The sequence below is a fragment of the Tasmannia lanceolata genome, unplaced genomic scaffold, assembly GCF_043159265.1.
Source record: "Tasmannia lanceolata isolate RefF3 unplaced genomic scaffold, GAP_Taslan_0.1 ptg000007l, whole genome shotgun sequence".
Classification (NCBI taxonomy): domain Eukaryota; kingdom Viridiplantae; phylum Streptophyta; class Magnoliopsida; order Canellales; family Winteraceae; genus Tasmannia; species Tasmannia lanceolata.
In genome coordinates, this window is record NW_027518684.1 from 6,670,146 (window position 1) to 6,690,812 (window position 20,667).

Consider the following 20,667-nt stretch of genomic DNA (forward strand, 5'->3'; position numbering starts at 1 on the left):
AATTTTAAGGCCAGATGCGACCTCAAATCACCAGAGGAATGTTATAACATTAGAGATAGCCTGGGGGGAGTATTGAATAAATACCAGAGTGTCATCTGCAAATTGGAGATGAGTTATGTCTTCAGCTTGCGGTCCCACTCGAAATCCCCTAATTAGCCCCATTCTGTTTGCTCTTGTCAACAATAGGCTAAGTGCCTCCACTACCATAATAAACAAATAAGGTGCCAGTGGATCCCACTGTCAGATCCCCCTTGATGCTTTAAAGAAACCCTCCGCTGAATCATTAATGATTACTGAGAAAGAATTATCTGATATCAATGCTCTAACCCAATTCCTCCAGGATGGCCTGAAACCCATTTTTTCTTGGATGAAGTCAAGAACATCCCAATCGACATGGTCATAGGCCTTTTCTATATCAATTTTGAAGAGGAGGCCTCGGCGCCCACTTCTTTTTGCTAAGTCGATAAGTTCATTAGCTATTAGGACACCGTCAAGAATCTGCCTTGATTCAACAAAGGCTCCCTGAAATTGTGATATGATATCCCCCATGTAATTTTTCACTCCTCGGGATAATAATTTGGCAACTATTTTGGGGATGTTGTGCATCAGACTTAATCGGATGGAAGTCTCTTATCCCAATGACACCTTCCTTTTTTGGGATTGAGGCGATGAAAGTCGCCTTCGCTGCTTCAGTAATGATTCCTCTCTGGGCAAATTCCACAAAGAAAGCCATAATGTCTTCTTTCAAGATTCTCCAAAAGGACTGGAAAAAAGCCATAGGATAGCCATCCGGACTTGGGGCTTTGTCCCCAGCCATTGAGAAGATAGCTTGTTCGACCTCCTCTGTAAAATTTCAATCCAGATTGTTTCTCTGACCACCCGAAATTTTCTTGAATAGAGGCCAGAATATAATTCCACAATTAAGGATTTGATATGGTTGGGATCTTCAATTATCGATTCACCATGCTTGATGTAGTTGATCAGGTTTATCCTCCTCCCGGATCCTCCGGAGTTGGCTTCGGTGAAAGTATTTGGAATTCTTATCCCCAGCCCTAAGCCATAATGCACGTGATTTATGTCTCCATCAGATCTCTTCTCTACGCAGAATCATCTCATTTTCAGCCAGTAGATTCAACCGAGCTAACTGATCCTCCTCTGACAGTGTTCCTTCCTCCTCTTTGAGTTCAAAGGAGGCCAGCCTATTTGAGATAGTCTCTTTTCTCTGGTTAGATTCTTCATCAAAGGTCTTTTGCCACTCCTTGATTTTAAGTTTAAGCCTTTTCAGTTTTTGACAAACAACACATCCTTTCCAGCCCCTGATCTGTAACTCCTCCTCCCAATGCTCTACCTTTTCCACAAAACCTGGTACTTCCAAGAGGTCTAAGTCAAATCTGAAAGGACGAGGGCCGCCAGAGAAATTTGAAATCTCCAGAACAATCGGGTTGTGGTCCGATTCCATTCTAGGCAACGCTTTCTGGGAGATGAGTGGGAAGCGTTCCTCCCATTCACGAGTAAGGAGGACATGTTGGATCCTTGTCATAACAAGACGAGCCTGACTGTTGGACCATGTGAACTTTGCTCCATTGAGTGGGATGTCCAGTAATTCATGATTCTGAATAAAGTTTGAAAAGTTCGTCATGCTAGTTGTGCTTCTCGATAGTGTGTTCTTTTCAGATGGAAAGCAGATTGCATTGAAGTCACCCCCCAGAATCCAGGGACCCTGCCATGATTCTCTAAGGGAGTTCAACTCCTACCACAATTCGCTTCTATCAGAGGACCGAGGTGGCCCACAAACGATTGTGATCATCCAGTCCTCATTGCAATCAGATGAGAAGAAAATTATGGGTAGCGAAAATCTCCCTTCTCTGACTTCTTTGCGACGGAATCGGCTCTCCTTCCATATGGCAATGATTCCCCCTGTTGTGCCAATCGCATCCTTTGCAACCCATTCTCGCTGATTTCTTCCCCATGATTTATTAATTGTGACATCTGTGACCCCTATTAATTTTGATTCAATTAGTGCCACCAAATCTAACTGATTTTTAACAATAAAGGCCCTCACCGCCCTGAATTTTCTATCTTCTCTTAGTCCATAATATTCCAGAAGCCTATCTTCATTGGGAGCGGGGACGTACTCCCAAGGCTTCACAATTCTTCAGGTAGAGACCCCTCGCTGGCCTGGGATCCGCACGGGACCCTTATCTCCACGGCACAACAGGTTTCTCGAAGATTCCGGTACAGATTGAGAGGCGATTCCAAAAGTGAAGTTGGAATTATGGTTGGATCTCTGCTTTTGCGCACCCCAACTACTTTGATTTCTTCCTTTTGCAGACCACCGTTTTGATGGATGTCTTTTTGGTTTTCTTTCTTTGTGCTTGAGGGCCTGCCTTAAGATTCCCAAAGCTCGATTAACTTTTTGCGCTAATCTTGGGTGGACCGAGGGCACTGAGGTCTTTTGCTTTCTGGGCCCAGGATGCATTGCTGCCATAATGCCTAGTCTAGTCACTTTTCCAGCCAGTTCTGTCAGGGGTAGTTGAAATTTGAATTTTGAAATCGCTTTCTGTAATTCTGAGGGCTCGCTAGAGGCTTCCAATACACGGTTTTGAGGTTTCCACGTGGGAACCGATGTGTGGGTTTTGTCAGTAGCACGTACACGAGGCTGCCATGTGAGGGTCATTACAACGGTCTTCCCTCTGGTGTTGGTACGGTCACCGGAGTAATTCAAAAATGACGCTGATACCCGCTCCTGAACTGTTCTGGTAAGATCTCGCATCGTAGTTTCATCCTCCCATCTCTTTTCCACAGATCGACTTCTCTCCACAGACCCATCATTTAACTCAATTTCCCCTCTCTCCAAGCTTCGGTGTTATTTTCTGCAATCGAGTCAACCCCTACTTGGAAGGATATACCATTAACCCGAAGGAGCACCAGTGATTTCTGTATTTTCCAGGCTGGGGCAATGATTCTTGCTGATGCAAAGCTCATACAGTCTTCGTGGTGTCCCTTCATATCTATCTCAAGGACCGTTCCAAATAACGAGCCCAAAGCTTGCACCGTTGAAGTGGCCAGACATGGAGGGGGATTCCTGTGAATCTAACCCACATGGCGTCAGTACCTTGTTGATAACTTGGGTTCCATTCCGAAAAAAAAACTTGGGTTCCATTCCGAAAGAGAGGATAGATAGTCAATGAGTGCCCTATCCCCCTTGTTTCTTAAGGTGGCTATCATATGCTCCTCTTGAAACATGAAGCGAGAACTTCTTGAGGTGCTAGAACATAGGGTTTTGGTAAACTAGGAAGATTCCAAGACCCTTTCGCCCATGTCCATAAATCTTCCAGCCCTACTCCAGGGTTTTTTAGACGGCCAATTAGGCATGATTTTGGGATCTTTTGTCTTGTATCAATCTCTTGCCAAGAAATTAGGACAGTTGGTACTCCATTCGTCGTGGTGGTACAGGTAATGCAGGAATCTAGCCAAACCTTCTCCTCTCTTTGGTTTAGATGTCATTGAGATTTGGTTTGAGGCAAAGGTGTCACTACTGACCTACCATCCCTTCCCCCAAAACAAATCCTGCAGATTTTCCGCCATTTGAAGTTATGGTAGTTGCGTCTCAAACGGCCCCAATCCTTTTGCCGGGCAATATTTTCCGCCATTTCTTTTAGGGAGAAGGATCTTTTTGATACCTTTGTTCAATCACACCACTATACCCATAATGACTTATTCTCTGGTAATCACCATAAACAAATCTCTCTCTTCTCCCCCTGTCTGCATCAACACTACATGGAAAATGCAAAGGAGGTGCTTGTTGCTTGTATTGTATCCACCGGAAACTGTTCTTTGAGCAAATAAACCACAATGAGATCACCTTTCTAAAACTCTTGATGTCACTTGTGCTTGTCGACTCGACTCTTATACTTGACTTTGCACTACTCTAGCTTCTTGTGCACCTGCTCATGTAACTCATCGATGTACATCATCTTTTTCGTGTCATCACTGATCTTTTTCACAATTATTTATGACAAAAGATCCAGAAAGTTGTTAAACTACCTCAAATTGACTCTTCCATGTAGACCTACTGCATGAAGATATGCGAACTCTATGCGGGGTAGTGTTGGATTCCACTATCTCCTTTAGCTTCCAACTATGCTTCTAAGAATATTTTCATGGCTACGATTAATGATTCGTATCCTTGGTTTGCCCATCTATCTGAGGGTAATATGCACTATATATTGCAACCATGATTTTAAATTTTCGCCGAAACGACATGAAACAATTGAAATGTTTCTGTTTCCATCCCACCAAAACGCATACCAAAACCAAAATGCATATTGAAACCAAACCGTAAGTGTGTTAGTAGTATACTATATTAGTATGTGTTACATAATTATATTAATATAAATTGCATGTGAAATGTGGTGTATACATTATGTATGAATATTTACATGTTAAATGTGGTATGTACTGAATTATCAGACATACACCACAACACATGTTGCTAGGTTTTTGATATTATTAAACTATTATTGATGGTTGTCTTACTTATGTGGTGATTGCTAAGTGTATTTGTTCTTTTAAATCGAGGTATTTTAGAATACCTCTCTAACAATCTTAAACCCTACACCTCTTGGAGAGGTTGTTATCCCTCAAACCACTAGAGGTATTTCTAAGTGTATTTGTTCTTATTCTAGCATTTCCCGAAGTTTCATCTTAAAATTCTATCATTTGCATATGCTTCCATACATTTCCGTGATTTTACAAGATTTCCACCGAAAATTTCAACCGAAGCCTAAACGTTTCCATTTCTGTAGCCACCAAAACTGAAATCGAAATTTAAAACATTGACTGCAACTGCTTGCCCACTCCACAAATTTCTCAAAAAATGACAGAGAAACTTTCGTCTCTATATGGCGCAATCGTCTTAGGTAACCCATGTGACTTATCACCTCTTTGAAGAACATATTAGCGGTGCATGAGCGTTTTTTGTCAAGCTATAAAATAAGCCATTTTCAAAAAGTGACCTACAAGTCCATAGATCGTTGCATACACGGTAAACCAAGCACAGAATCCATGTAGATATCTGTCCAAGGTACTTTTGGAATGGGTAAATGCATATACAACCCCACATTCATAGCCGTGCCTTTTGGCACTTGCCAATGTGACACTGATCCACAAATCTACATACACCATACCTCAACTTAGGCCAAAAATATGAATCAAACACAAGTTGTTGTGTCTTATCGTGTTCAAAACGCCCTTGACTATGCTATTCTCCTACAATTTGCAGCTGCAAGGAACAATTGGGAATGCATAACTTTGTGCCTTTGATTATTTTACTTTAAAAAAAAAATAACTCTGTGCCTTTGAAGAGAAATTCCTCATGCAATATAAATTCTTGTTTGTGCGTACATATGTTTACTTTTAATTGAACATCTGAAAATTTACTTGACTGCATTGATTTTTACAAGTGATTGCACTTTTAATTATTACACGTACATATTTGTGTGCATATATGTTTGCCTACTTTAATTGAAGATCTGAAATTTACTTGACTGCACAAACTATGATTCAGTGATTTTCTTTTCACTTTCAGGTGTTAACAATTTTTGCTGGGGCACTTTTGGAGAAACAAATTGTGGTTGTGTGCTCTAATTTGGTATGCAGTACTGCACAATCTATTATTTTATTTTGTTATTTTCAAATGAAGCTGTTAATTTTATTTTGCATCAAATTCACGCTCTGTAATATTATGATCTGTTATTATCTGTTATTTGTAGAGGAGGGCAACTACTTGTGCAGAATTTTGAAAAATCATTGTTACATACTCATATTGGTGTTTTGTCAGACTTCCTGTCTTTTCTGTGTCATAGTTGTGCATGTAGTGCATTGTTGGTTTATTTTCTTAAGAGTAATGTTTTTTGTGGAGATTAATGGCTTTGATGGGATTGATGTATGCCCAAAACTTTTTCGTTCTCATTTTTAACATGAGAGATCACCGCTTAAGATGGTCTGGGGCATATCCAACGTAGGCCTTTGGATGCTCCAGTGAGAAGAAGTGACTCGTGCCAAGTTGATGGAGTAAAAAGAGGTAGGGTCAGACCGAAAACAACTTGGGTAGAAACAGTGAGGAAAGACTTGAGGGCTAGGAACATAACAGAGAACATGACCTTGGATAGGATAGAATGGAAGAAAATGATCCATGTAGACGAACCCGACTAGTGTCAGGATTAGACTTAGTCAATTTGAGCTGGGTAGATCCTTTCACCATTGTCATGAAAATTTTCTAAAGGATTCATTAGCCGACCTCAACTAGTTTGAGACAAAGGCTTAGTTGAGTTGAGTTGAGTATTCTTATTTTAAATATAGAATTCTTAAAACATATTCAAGTACTTAAGCGTGCCTTTATCTTCTTTTTTCAGTCATGTTTGTTCCTATTTTTAGAAGAGAGATGCCTATTCTGTAGTGGAACAGACTAAATGTTTCATTTTACCATTATAGATCTGGAAGGAGGGTTTTTTTTTTTTTTTGGGCATGCAAAAGAGTGAGGGCTGCAATCTGAGGACTTCCCAAGAGGCCACACATCCCAGTACTACTCTCGCCTGAGCACACTTAACTTCAGAGTTATGATGTGATACAATGCATCTGTGCTAGTAACCTTATTAAGTTTATTTGGATCATATCTCAAATACTCTATTTTATTAATATTAGTATGCCTTATCATCGTATCTCCTTAGGCATTTTCACTTATCAATTTTAGTTGAGAGAAAACCTTCGTGTTGCTAGATGTCGTTCATTTCTGTGGCTGGTTCAATCATCGTGAATAGTACGATGTGGTCCATCGAGTGATGAGGATGCTATCTTTATTCCAACTTTTTCTTTTGATGGGGAGTAGGAGATCAACACTGTTCAGTTAGTGAACCATCTCTCTCTGTCTCGCTCGCTCTCTCTCTCTCACTCTCTCTCTCTCTCTCTGAGATCTTTTCTCTGTTTCTTATTGCGCATTCCTTTTGACACGTCATTCTTCTTTATGTATTTATTAGGTGTCTTTGTAGATCACTTTTCGTCGACAAACTGATGGGGGACCATCCACGACAAGAAGAAGGTAACCAAGAGAACCATTGATTCAAAGTAGTGGGGCCCACGTAACTCCTCTCAGTCTCTCACGCCTACTGGTTTCCAATGTGAAGCTGCAAGAGAGGAGAGGGGTGAATTCTGCCTTCTTTGAAAAGTTGACTGTGGTCAAACCATGAAAACCGGGGTCATTTCCCCTCTCTTTGGGTTTTCATAGGAGAGGGGGAGGGGTGAGGGTTCACTTGACTTGGTTGCAAGGTTTGGTCTTAATTTGGGGTTTGTTCATTTCGGCTAAGAGTCCAAGTTAGAATCTGTTGGGAATAAAGTCAAAAGCTAGTTTCGTATGAGCATAGACTCTAGAGGGTCAAGCCTAGCTAGGTTTCTATTTTGGTTTATTTCTGTTTTTAATTAAGTGCCATTAGTTGGTTTCCTTTTTTTGTTATTATAGGATTCATGTTTCTAAGCTGGTTTAGAAGTCTTTTTTTTAGCAGGTCATGCACCAAGAGTCTATAAAATGTAAGGCCCATTACCACAAATTTATGGATGAATAAACATTTTGAAGCTTCGACTCGTGTAGATGTGACTTCCATGCTTTCAAATGTGGGTGTGATACCATGTAAAACAACCAATTACGCCAAAAGCTTAAGCTGTTGGAGATGGTGTTATTTAATCTTTTATACTTTAACAATAACAATGACAACTGCCACTGGCCAGAATCTCCTATCTAATTAGCACAAGGTGTGACTTCCATGCTTTGAAATGTGGGTGTGATAACATGTGAAACAACCAATGACTCTAAAAGCTTAAGCTGTTGAAGATGGCGTTATTTAATCTTTTATACTTTAACAATAACAATGACAACTGCCACTGGCCTGAATTTCCTATCTAATTAGCACAGGGAGCATCCTTCTTTATGGTTATATAAGTAGGATCCACACTCCGAATGATATAAGTTCAATGAATTTGTTTCTTTGATAAAATTGTGAACCGATAACTGTAAGCACGATTCTGATGATTAGTGAAATCTAATTCCATAACTAGGCCTTGGGTTGTTTCTCCCAACAAAACTTAGCTTCATTAAATTAAATGTTTAAGTACACAGTAGTACAGAACAACCATTCAGTTCTATTCGGACTACTTGAATGTTCTTATGGTCGTCGTTCATTGCAAAGTAATTTTTATAGTATATAGTTTTAGGTGGTTTTAATTCGTACTGTTGGTTTCAGGGAATCTTGTCTGCTTTGGTTTTATCAGTTGTCCCACTTATCCGACCCTACCACTGGCAGAGCCTATTAATGCCGGTATGCATCCTTCTTGATTTGTAGAATCTTTTTGTTACCTTTTCTTGAATAATTTTTTTCTTCAACTCGTGTAATCTGGCTTTTGATTGATAATCTTGTATTTTAGGCTTCTGCTAATGTTGCTATATCTTTCTACTCAATAGCTTTATATATGTATTTCCAGGTTTTGCCAAATGACATGCTAGACTTTTTAGATGCACCCGTCCCATATGTGGTGAGTTTCTGAGCTAGTTATCCTTCTATGTTTCTCCTAATCTCGACTGTATATTAATAGACACCAAGGCAGTGGATCATGTTCTTTCATGTATAGACTTGCATTGTCTTGGATAGGATGCTTATAGGTGGTCATAGACTCCCAAGCCTGCTTTCTGAACTTGGTTTGATGGTTGATATCATGCGTCTATTATCATAAGTACTTTTTTTTTTTAACTTGATGAGTGTAACTCTCGTATAGAATCATATATTGTGTCAATATTACTCTTCTATAGAAGCTGGTCCCTTTTCATGTTATATTCAAAGTTGTATTTGCAATCAAGTAAAATTTCAGAATGATGGAATGCAATGGCATTGTAGATATTTGTAGAGAGAAGATTTCTTGGAAATAAGTGTTTACTTGCTCATGATTTGATCTTAATTTCATGTCCATTACAAAATAATCTTTGTAGGATGATGGATAATGGGCTAGAGCAAAAGAAGAGAAGCATTTATCACAATCACCAATGTAATAGTGATAATTCTTTTTCTGAACATGATGAATGTAACTCTCTTATAGAATCATAGATTTAATTTAATTGATATTGTGTCGATATTACTCTTCTATAGAAGCTGGCCCTTTTCGTGTTATTTTCGAAGTTGTATTTGCATTCAAGCAAAATTTCACAACGATGCAATGCAACAGCATTGCAGATATTCGTAGAGAGAAGATTTCTTGGAAATATGGTGATTTTATACTGTGTTCTTTGTTAATGAATATGAACTTAGCTGATTTCCAGAATGAAATATATATATATATATATATATATATATATATATATATATATATAGAGAGAGAGAGAGAGAGAGAGAGAGAGAGAGAGAGAGAGAGAGAGGTGTATCTACACGATCGTGTGGGCCCCTACTGTATTTTAAGCCGACCGAGTAGATAAGTTATCTACACGATCATGTGGATACACTTTTCTCATATATATATATATATAAACAACTGAGTGAAGTGGTAACTAAATAAACTATTGGAGTTCCTTCATAATACACACACACATTCATGATTTGTCTATAATTTGTAAATTCATGTGGGTAAATGACATAAAAGTTCTAGGTATTGTCTTTGATCACATTTTCATTTCTCTTCTTCTGACGGCCAAAAAAAATGTTCACCTATTGTAGGTTGGAGTAAAGAACAAATCTGCTGAGGCACACTCGAAGTTAGCAAATGTCATTCTAGTTGATGCCAACAAGAACCAGGTTTTCTTCATCTTCTTCTGCATGTAATGTATCTTTTAGCAGAACATGATCGATTAGCTTGGTTTTGTGGCATATTACACATCTATCCAGTACTTGCCTTTCAACCTTTGGTTTCTTCGTTGAGAAAATAACCAACTTTATTAAAAGAAACGAAAATACAAAGGAAGAAACATAGGGCAGAGATTGCCCCCGTACAACTTATCACTTGCCTCCTATCAGCTATGGCAACCTCAACATCATTATCCATAATCCATTCCAGGAATATGAAAAGAGATGCATCTTTATTCTAAGAATAAAGATGTGGCATTTTGCGCAATGTCACAGGAATAACAGATCATGTTGACTAAATCAGATTAGTTTTATATAATATAACACATCCATAATCTTATTTACTATGTTTGCAAAGATGAAGTGGATAGACCATCTCAATTTTAACAAGGGATTAACTACGTTGTCGAAGTTTTTATGTATTATTGGAATGGTCTTGAAAAATTAATTTGAAGAAAATTTCTCAATTATTCATGATTTTTCCTGAAATTTGTAGTTTATCCAGTTAAATGTTTAGGATCTTGAACCTTGTGCCTATAGGTTAATGTGAACATTGCAGCATTAAGGCCCATGAATTTGATTCTGGTTACCCACCAAAACTGAGATGTGCAAAAATAGAAACTTAAAGAGTTTGAACATTTAGGGCCAGTTTGGACACACAGATTTTAGAATCTTGGATTTCTTCAAAATCGTAGATGGGAGACGAGAGAAGGAGACCAGCCGTCATTTTCTGATTTCTCGCCCTTCTTTCCGTCAGCAAGAGAGTAGGAGATCATCCCATGTTTCTAGGTTTTAGAAATCTCAGGATGGGGGAGAGATTTCTAAAACATGGATTTCTTACTTAAAATCCAAGATTCTAAAGAGAAGCGAAGCAGACGACGGTCTCCTTCTTCTCTTGTCTCCCATCCAGGATTTTGAGGAAATCCAAGATTCTAAAATCCGCGTATCCAAACGGCCCCATAGTAAATGTCTCAATGAAAAGAAGAAATACTTTAGTCCGACGTAGGATTGCACCTTTAGCTCAAAATATTAAATAACACTAAAATATGTCAAATTATCTCTAATTTGTTGCTCTTTGTTTGCTGCAACACCACATATTATCTCTTGGTAGTTACGTCCAGATATTTTTTCTTTGTACTCATTTAATAGAAAATACCATAAATATTAGAATAGTTTTTTTTTTTCCTTTGTTCATGATGTAGGAGTTTTCTTTTTGGTGATGTTTATATTGTGACTTCTATGTATAGTTTTCACAAAATGTAAAATAACACTAAAGGATTGCAAATTATCTCTCTTGCATAGTGCTTTGTGCATGATTCTAATCTGTGATCAAATAAATTGTTTTTTAAAATTTCTTTTTTTTATTATGTATCACAAATTTTTACAATAGGGGCACTTTTAAATCCAAGCATTCTGATTCAAGTAGGTGAGGTCTCCTACAATACCACATTTGCCTCAACACAGAGAGTTATTCTCGTCTCTAAGTCCATATCATGCAAAGCTTGTAGGCGAAAGCTACTTAGCAAGAAAACGACCAGTCTATGAATGCACAGATGTCCAGGTATGCTCTTACTTTGAAGTGTGATGCAAATGCTTGATTCCATTATAAAAGTTGAAGTTGGATTTTTTTTTTAACGATAAGAATTGAAGTTGGATTCTCAATTGTTCTTACATTTCAAGCCATATATTTAATTACTTGGTTTAATTATGGTGTGGGATAGTACAAGTTATTAAAGTAACATATTGGAGTGTACTCTTCAGGTCTTGTGATCTATCTTGATCATCCCATCGAGGCCCATAAATCATTCAAAATATCAACGGTTTGATCGATCCGACCTCTCCGAAGGTCGACTCAAAGCGATCTATATGGATCTACTCTATTATACTTCTATGGAAGTCAAGATACATCTGAAATTTTCAAGGCATATCGTGATCTTCCATTCCAAATGGACAATCCAAGAGTCAAAGATGTATGATCTATCTTGATTATCTGATCGAGGCCCGTAAATCATTCAAAACATCAACGGAGGTCGACTCAAATCGATCAACATTGATCTACCGGATATACCCTCTCCGGAAGTCAAGATAGATCTGAAATTTACAAGGCATTATCACCACCTTCCATTCCAAAAGGACAATCCAACAATCAAAGATGTATGATCTATCTTGATTGTCCGATCGCATAAATCATTCAAAATATCAACGGAGGTCAACTCAAACCGATCAATATGGATCTACTAGATATACTTATCACCATCGCCTATTCCAAAGGGATGATCCAACGGTCAAAGATGTACGATCTAGGTTGATTGTCAGATCCATGCCCATAAATCGTTCAAAATAATAATGGTTTGATTGATTCAACCTATTTGGATGTCGACTCAAACCGATCAATATTGATCTACTTGATATACTTCTCCGGTAGTCACGATAGATCAGAAATTGACAAGGCATTATTGCCACGTTCATCCAAATGGGCGATCCAACTGTCAAAGATACACAATCTATCTTGATTGTCAGATCCAAGCCCATAAATTATTCAAACTATCAACACTTTGATCGATTCAACGGTCAACCTCTCTGGATTTCGACTCAAACTGATCAATATTGATCCACTTGATATACTTGTACAGAATTCCAGATAGATATTCATTTATTGTTTACATCTATCTAGATAGGGAGCCTCTTGATGGACAATTGGAGGTATTTTCCTTTCTTCAAGAAATGTCATTAACGACCATTAGAGCTGAAAGTGGATGTCCCCACCAATTTAATAAAACCTCTTCTCACAAGAGGGAAGTTTGATCTCAATGTGTTTTATGTGTGTGATTTTTATTTCATACATGCAAAGCAGGCGTAAGGCTGCGTACATCTAGCCCTCCCCAGACCCCGCAATGGCGGGAGCCTGGTGCACTGGGCCACCCTTTTTTTTTTTACATGTAAAATTTGTTGTGAAGAGGGAGGAAGTGTGTTTTCTCTATTCTAGTCTTAGGTTTGAGCCACTAGGCTACAAGGCACATTTATAGTATTCCCACATTGGATTTCCTATAATATTCTGATATTGCTTTGATATGACTGCGACTTTGTCGAGATTAACTTTTTAAAATTTATTATGACATTGCATCGAAAATGTCTTGTATATTGTTCTCTGCCTTAACATTGTTCTTTTTTTGTTTGTAGGTTGAAGCTGCTAAAGGCTTCTTAGCAGTCCTAAGATCTTACCTAGACTCTCTTTGCTCGAACCTACGTTCTCACACAATTACAAATGTACAGTCCAATGATGACAAGGTTTGAGTTCTGCTCAGATAGAACATTAGTTTTGAGAGAGCTGGTCTTTTAAAAGTTGATGCAGTTCTTATGTGTGGTGTTATTTTTTGATATACTGAATGTTTTCCGTTATTTTCAGTTTGGTGACTGGGTTTATATTAGTTGGGGGAGACACCTTGTTATGCCTGTAAAATATCACAAAAAGGTTAAAGGTTAAAAATCATATTCTATAAGGTTTATAACGTAAGTTTAATTTTTTCTTAAAATATAAATGTCTTATTTGAGAGGGTCGATTGGACAAAGAATCTTGTTTGAGAGGGGATTTAACAATTGGACAAAGAATCTTTGGATTATCATTGTGGAGGGAGATTCCCTTAATGTGATTCGATGGTTGAGAGGGTCGACAGTCCCTCCTTGGAGGTTTTGTCGTACTTCGATGAAATTCATGACAAAGTTTGTGGTTCCTCAATTATTTTTTCGCATGTTCGAAGATCAGCTAACGGTATAGTGGACCGCTTAGCGAGGGCCGGAGTCGATAAGCATGGTTTGGAGTTTTTTTATTTCTTGCCTCCTTGAATTGGAATTTTTGTTGTGTTTTCTTTGTTGGTCTTTCTGTTATCCGCCGAGAGTTTTCCTGTCTCGGGTTGACTGCCTTAGTCGGCCCCTTTCTTGATTAATGAAATCTGCAACCATTAAAAAAGAAAAAAAAGTCTTGTTTGCTTGTTATAACAAGTATTTAGTTTGCTATGTTTTGTTTTGATGTATGCACTGTCTTTATTTTAAACTTTTCTAGCTGGATGGTAAAATTCCGAATCCCAACATGCTATTGGCATCCAATTAGGGAAATTTAAATGAAAGACTGAGTCCCAATGTTAAAACAAGGGAGCCCTTCTATGAATTTTGTACTTTGTTTTTTTTTTTTAAGAAATGGTAAAACTTCAAGTAATTGAAAAAAGTGTTGAAATTGTTATATCTTCAATAAATGTGCATGAATCTGTTCAAATAATACACCACAAACACAGATCTCAAAATATTTTAAGGAAACAAAAAGGTAAAAAGATTAAATAAAAGAAAAACAGTAGATATGGCATATCCATGCATAGATTTAGCCAAACAACACAGTATGGACATAATATATATATATATATATATATATATATATATATATATATATATATATATAGAGAGAGAGAGAGAGAGAGAGAGAGAGAGAGAGAGAGAGAGAACGGTTTCTACACATAAGTGTAGATAAGTTATCTACACACTAGCTTATAATACAGTGGAGGCCCACATTGTTTGGATGATCCAAACCATTCATTTGACTGGCCCACATAGATAGGGTGTCAACAAAAAAATCAGCTCCATAGGATCATCCCAAACCAAAGTATTAAAAAATAAATTAAATATTTACATCAAAATGAAAAAATAAATAAATCAAATGATCTATCTCTTGTATTCGTCGAGCACATTAATCAAAGCCACTTTATCTAACCTCCCAATTTATTTTGTATTATCATCTATGATTTGTGGACACGAACATCAGCGTCGCGTGTTGACACGGACACAGAGTGTCGGGCACTGCAAGCTCCCAAAATTTAGAATCGGGGACACGGCTAGAACAAACATTATATATAATCATGATTTATGGACACATTCATGTGTCGAGTTTCAACACGGATACGAGGTGTCCGACATGAAACCCCCAAAAATCTAGATATGGTGGCATGCTAATAAATGTACATACATTTTTTTTTTTTTGAATAACAATAAATGTACATACATATAAATTCCTATCATAATTTGCAACAGCATAAAGTGTGCCTCTTCGGATGGGCGGCAGCTCTAGGAAGAATTCAAACTATTGACTTCCTCCGACATAGGAACATAATGATCATCGATCATTGTGCTCCTTGTATTGAGGCTGGCGAATCGGTGGATCACCTCTTAGTACATTGCAAGTTGGCTAGAGAGGTATGGAGCAGATTATTGTCTAGATTTGGAATTGCTTGGGTGTTCCCCGCATCATTTTTGGAGGTGTTTGAAAGTTGGGCTATGGCACCATGGAAAGCGAAAGGCAAAATTCTTTGGCAAGTTTCTTTCTTAGCTACAATTTGGCTTATGTGGAAGGAACGAAATGCAAGAATATTTAAGGGCTTAAGAAAAGGAGCACAGTTCATATTTAATACTGTGATCGCTATAACTATCTCTTGGGTGAAATCGTTGCCAGCCTTTAGATTCATATCTGCTTATGATTTATGGCATGGTTGGAGGGCCATATGTAGTGAGGTCAGCAATCTACCTAAAATTATTCAAGTTTGGACTCCCCCAACCCAGGCAATTTTGAAGTTGAATTTTGATGGTTCAAGTCTGGGGAATCCTGGACCTTCTGGTATTGGAGGGCTCCTTAGGGACCGGGGGGGGGGGGGGGGGGGGTTGTTAATATGGGCGTTTAGAGGTCCGATCAGGGTGGCGGATTCAAATGTGGTGGAAGTTGGTGTCATTCACCAAGGAATCAGGTTGCTTCACAATGTGGACCTAAATAAAGTGGTGGTTGAAGGAGACTCCCTCAACGTAATCAGGTGGCCAAGAGGCTCTCATCCAGTCCCATGGAGATTTGCTGCTTTTTTTTATAAAATTCAAGACAGAATTGGGGCGGCATTGACGTCATTCAATTATATCAGGCGGTCAGCGAATAGTGAGGCTGATAATTTGGCTAAAGAGAGTGGTGCAAAGGAGTCTCTGGAACTCTTCGATTTCCTTCCCCCATAGCTATTTTTGTACTCTTATGTTTTCATTTCATTGAGCTTATTATAGTGCTTGTACTAGGGATCTCCTCGGTCTCTATTTCCTTTAATATAATCCTGTTACCATTAAAAAAAATAACAAAATTGCAACAGCATAAATACAATATTCATTTAACGAACTAATAAATCTTAGATTTCCTTCCCCCATAGCTATTTTTGTACTCTTATGTTTTCATTTCATTGAGCTTATTATGGTGCTTGTACTGCTAGGGATCTCCTCGGTCTCTAGTTCCTTTAAAATAATCCCGTTACCATTCAAATATTTTTTTTTTGCAACAGCATAAATACAGTATTCATTTAACGAACTAATAAATCTTAGGATTAATCAACTATAATCTAAAAAAATATGAGATAATCAAATAACTACACATTCATCAATTTAATCTTTTCTCTTCAGTCTCCAATATGCAGCGAGAAAGGGAGACCAATAGGATATAATGAATATAATATTGAAATAAATTTCATTTTTTTAAAAAAATATTGGAATAAGTTTGTTTAGGGTTTTATGTGGGGGGGGGGGGGGTATAATAGCAAATATTAGTTAAAGAAGTGCTGAAAGAAGAGCTTATAATAAATGAAGAATTAATAATAAAAGAGGTAAATATTCAATAAAAAAAATAGAATGTCACACGACTTGTCGACACGCACACATTAAGTCTGACACTTCAAGCAATACATTTAAAAGTGTCGAAAGGCGTGTCGACACGTGCGGACACGGGTGTCATGTCGAACACGGCATGACACACGTGTCGGCAATAAATTCAAAGTGTCGCCCAAATCATAGGTTATTATTCAAGATGCTGACATCTATTGCAAATAGATTTCTGATGGGAAAGCAAGAATCTAAAACACTTTAGTAATTAGAAGGTAGTAGAAAACCCAAAAAAATAGAAAGGTGGTGGTGGTTTTTTTTTTTGAGGGGAAGAGGGGTCGGGGGGAGGGGGACGCTTGGCATAGATAATGTAAGGCTTAGAAATAAGGCTTTGTTTGGGAAATGAATGTAGCATTTTGGTGAGGAAAAGTCCCTTGTGGCATAACATTATTGGGGACAAATATGAGTTTGAATGGAGTAGGCGCGTACGCAAGGACCTACTTAGGAATAGAGGTGTGGGAGCATGTTGTTCCATTTGTAAGTCGAAAGATATGTTTGTCTTAAATTGTAGGCTTAGTATAAAAAAATTCATATTGATTTAATAAATTTTGTAAGGTGAATTATGACACTTCCAAGGTCAGGATTGGGATTGTTCTCAGCCAAGAGAGCAAACCAGAAACATTGTTTGGTGAAATATCTGTGTGGAGCCAGATTGAAGTACTAAACACAAGGAATTTTATTCCATTGTTCATACTCTTCACCTTGGTTGCACTATCTAATTCAGTAGGAGTTCATTTTATATTCAATCCATGAGGCTTTGAAGTGCCTTAATGGACAACATAATTTAGATTTACGACATGACAAATGGGCATCCATCCTTGCAGCAGTTTACTTTTACCATCAAGCATAAATCTCGTCTTCAAAACAGATTGATTGATGACTAGAGTAGAAGATCAGTTGTGCTTTCTGCTAGGGGGTATCTTGTTGTTTTCATGTTTTTCTTGCACGCACACGCGCACACACACATAAGGCCTCCTCCTCCCTTCACCCCCAACCCTAGCCGGCGCCCCCAACCCTTAAAGACGTGGTTGCAGGCATGCGAAATGCTTGCTGCATGCAAAATGGTCTTTCTCTTTAAGGGACGAGGCTGTCTACTTGATTGTTCATTGAGAGAAGATTATTCGTCAGTAACATGGTGAAGAGAACTTCAGCCGCACAAAGCCTGTGCCTTGGTTAAAGAACTTAAAGCTAGTTATTTTTTGCTCAAGCTACGAAGGGATGTCAAGTGGTTTATTGATAGATGTCACACTTGACAGGCTTCAAAGGGACGAGCTACTAATGTTGGATTTTACAACCTTTACCTGTTCCCATCTAAGTCACAAATATCATTCTCGGGAATTTCTCGGCAAAGGGAAATCTCGGGGTATATTAATAACTTTTATTGTTTCGGGCTTATATTGGGAAAATGAAAAAAATAAAATTATTTAGAAATATAAAAATTGAGAAAAAATAAAAAAATATCATAAAATATTGCTACATTATGGCGGCAAATGAAAATATTGCGAGAATTTTAAATTCTCGGGATTATTTTGGGATTTTATTGTCTTATAAAAAATATCTCGATAAAATTGCTATATTTTGAAAATATCGAAGATATTTGTGACATGGGTTCCCATGCCCCCCTGGACAGATTTTAGCATGAACTTTGTGCTTGGATTGCCGCATACAAAATAAGTTATGGGCTATATTTGTTGTTGTGGACTGTTTCTCTAAAATCACATATTTTCTACCATTTAGGAAGACTACGGTTGCTTCTCATATTGTCAATCTATATTTTAAGGGGATTGTTCTATTTCTAATTGGAACTTTAGCATTGCCTTTCATCCTCAAACTAATGGGCAGAGTGAAGTTGTCAATAGGAGTTTGGTGGGCTGAGAACTGTTTTGTCTAGAAACCCTAACGCTCTAATATTAAAAATTTCAGCTCTGTAATGGAGTGATCTGATATGAATTTTGAAGCCTATTCTTGCTCTTGCAGCCTTATTTCCTCTCCCTTGTCACTTGGGATTGAGATGTGGATGAGTTCCAGCTAATCTATTAGCTTAAATTGGGCTCTCTGATTTTTCCTTCTTAGATTTTGTTTAATCCATAAAAATCTGATTGCATAAGTAGGGTATGGGAATTGTGATTTACAATGAGAGAAATGAGAGAAAGGATATGCCATTCTCTGATTTTTCCTTCTTAGATTTTGTTTAATCCATAAAACTTTGATTGCATAAGTAGGGTTTGGGAATTGTGATTTACAATGAGAGAAATGAGAGAAAGGATGTGCCATTTTCTGATTTCCTTTTTCTCTTTTTCTTCTTTTGTTTGAAAATTTAATTACTAATCAAAACCTGGAGAGAGAGAAAGAGAGAGAGAGAGAGAGAGAGAGAGAGAGATGTTTAGTGTTTCACAAAAAAAAGAGAGAATAGAAGAGGGATTTCTACGTGCGTAGAAGGGTCTCAACACTATTCGTTCGCAAGGGAAAGAAACAGGCTCACTATATAACCAAACAGAAAACCCGACAAAAATCAGAAAAAAAACCCAGATTCGAATAAAGATTTGGGGGCAAAAATTCACCCTTTCACCTTAGTATATTTAGAATTTAAATGCCTACCAAAAAAAATATTTAGAATTTAAATGGGATAACATCACAAGTATGATTAGAAGCTGGTCCATATTGGATTCATTTTGCACGGGCGGCTTGGTACGACTCATGTGCCCCCCTATAGATGTCGTGGGCCCTTAGTAAGTACCGCACATGTATGAATCTCATGTTAAAAATATTTTTCCATCTTGTGGAACATAGTTTTATGAGAACTTCGTATGCTAATCCATCGTGCTGCTGACCCCTCTATACTTCCATATGAATGGCAAATTTATTGATCATTTTGGACTCTGTTCTTCTGTTTTTAACACAATTGGAGTTTCTACCTGACTGTTGATAATAAATTGAAATTTCCTTAGTAAAATATTGTGCTTGATATCAAACTGGTTACTGTAATGGAGCTGGAATTATTTCCTATATTTTTAGTAGGTGCTAACCCTTCTCTCTGTTATTTCCTGACATCTTTAGGTCTCTCTACTTCTAAAAGAAAGTTTCATCGATTCATTCCCAAGCCGTGATAGACCCTTTATGAAGGTATGCCTATTGCAATCTAACATCTATTTAATTTCTGCTCTAATAGTTCATTTAATTGGTTGGTTATATTGTTAAATATGTGGAGTCCTACTCATCAATTGAAGTCTGTTATCTATTATTCATTATCGATTCAAAGCAATTGCTTTGTGATTCTGAAGCATCACACGTTGTATCTGAACTGAAATTGACATATTATACAAAATAAACAATCAGAACTTAAATGACATTGACATATTACCTAAAGTCAAATGCTAAGATAATGTGGATAAATGTCCTTCATTTACATATCACATATCTTGAAAGCGTTTGAGTTTCACTATAAGTTTGAAGGACAGAATGATGGAAGCCATTAAAAAAAAGGACAGAATGATGGAAATGTACAGGTATCAGTTGACATTTTTCCTAGAAAAGTGGGCATGGGTGCAAACTGCAAAATGTTCCAAGTGTTGTACACAACCATCTCAGAAAATCTAGAAACATCAAATATGTACACCTCTGTACCAAAGTAAATGAAAGTGTTAAGTTCTAACTTCTGAGAGAATATGTAAAAAAAGAAGTTTGAAAAGATAATCAATTTGACTTTGTATTGAAAAGGAATCTAAACTAATAAATAATCAATTTAATCCTATCTTTTCATTTTACTGTACTCTGACACAGATTTTTTTATTTTTTTTTGACACTTGACTTGTTCATGTCTTGGTCTCTTGGAGTGTTGTACCGTGTCAAGGAATGTCCAAGTGTCCCCAAGTATTGACCCTTAAAATCAGAATCAATTATGCATCACACCACTTGTAGAAGAGGAGAGAGAAGAAGAGGGAGATAAGTTGAAACTGTTCTCATTAGCTTTTGTCTGTAAGATTTGTTAACTATACGTAAGACAAAACGTCTAAAATGCCTATCATTTCCTTTTAATGTACTCCAACTCAACTCAACTCAACTCAAC

The 20,667-nt window shown here is 37.5% G+C and overlaps 1 protein-coding gene across 6 annotated transcripts in view; it reads left to right on the forward strand.

Moving 5' to 3' along the window:
* The window catches only part of LOC143881640 (uncharacterized), a 37,503-nt gene that overhangs the window by 14,576 nt on the left and 2,260 nt on the right, over positions 1 to 20,667 (forward strand). For all 6 annotated transcript variants that reach the window (XM_077384848.1, XM_077384849.1, XM_077384846.1 and 3 more), the window contains 7 exons: positions 5,591 to 5,653; positions 8,295 to 8,369; positions 8,533 to 8,583; positions 9,753 to 9,830; positions 11,305 to 11,439; positions 13,059 to 13,166; positions 19,659 to 19,724. In XM_077384848.1, coding sequence (XP_077240963.1) covers positions 5,591 to 5,653; positions 8,295 to 8,369; positions 8,533 to 8,583; positions 9,753 to 9,830; positions 11,305 to 11,439; positions 13,059 to 13,166; positions 19,659 to 19,724 — 576 coding nt within the window. The remainder of the gene's footprint in view (positions 1 to 5,590; positions 5,654 to 8,294; positions 8,370 to 8,532; positions 8,584 to 9,752; positions 9,831 to 11,304; positions 11,440 to 13,058; positions 13,167 to 19,658; positions 19,725 to 20,667) is intronic.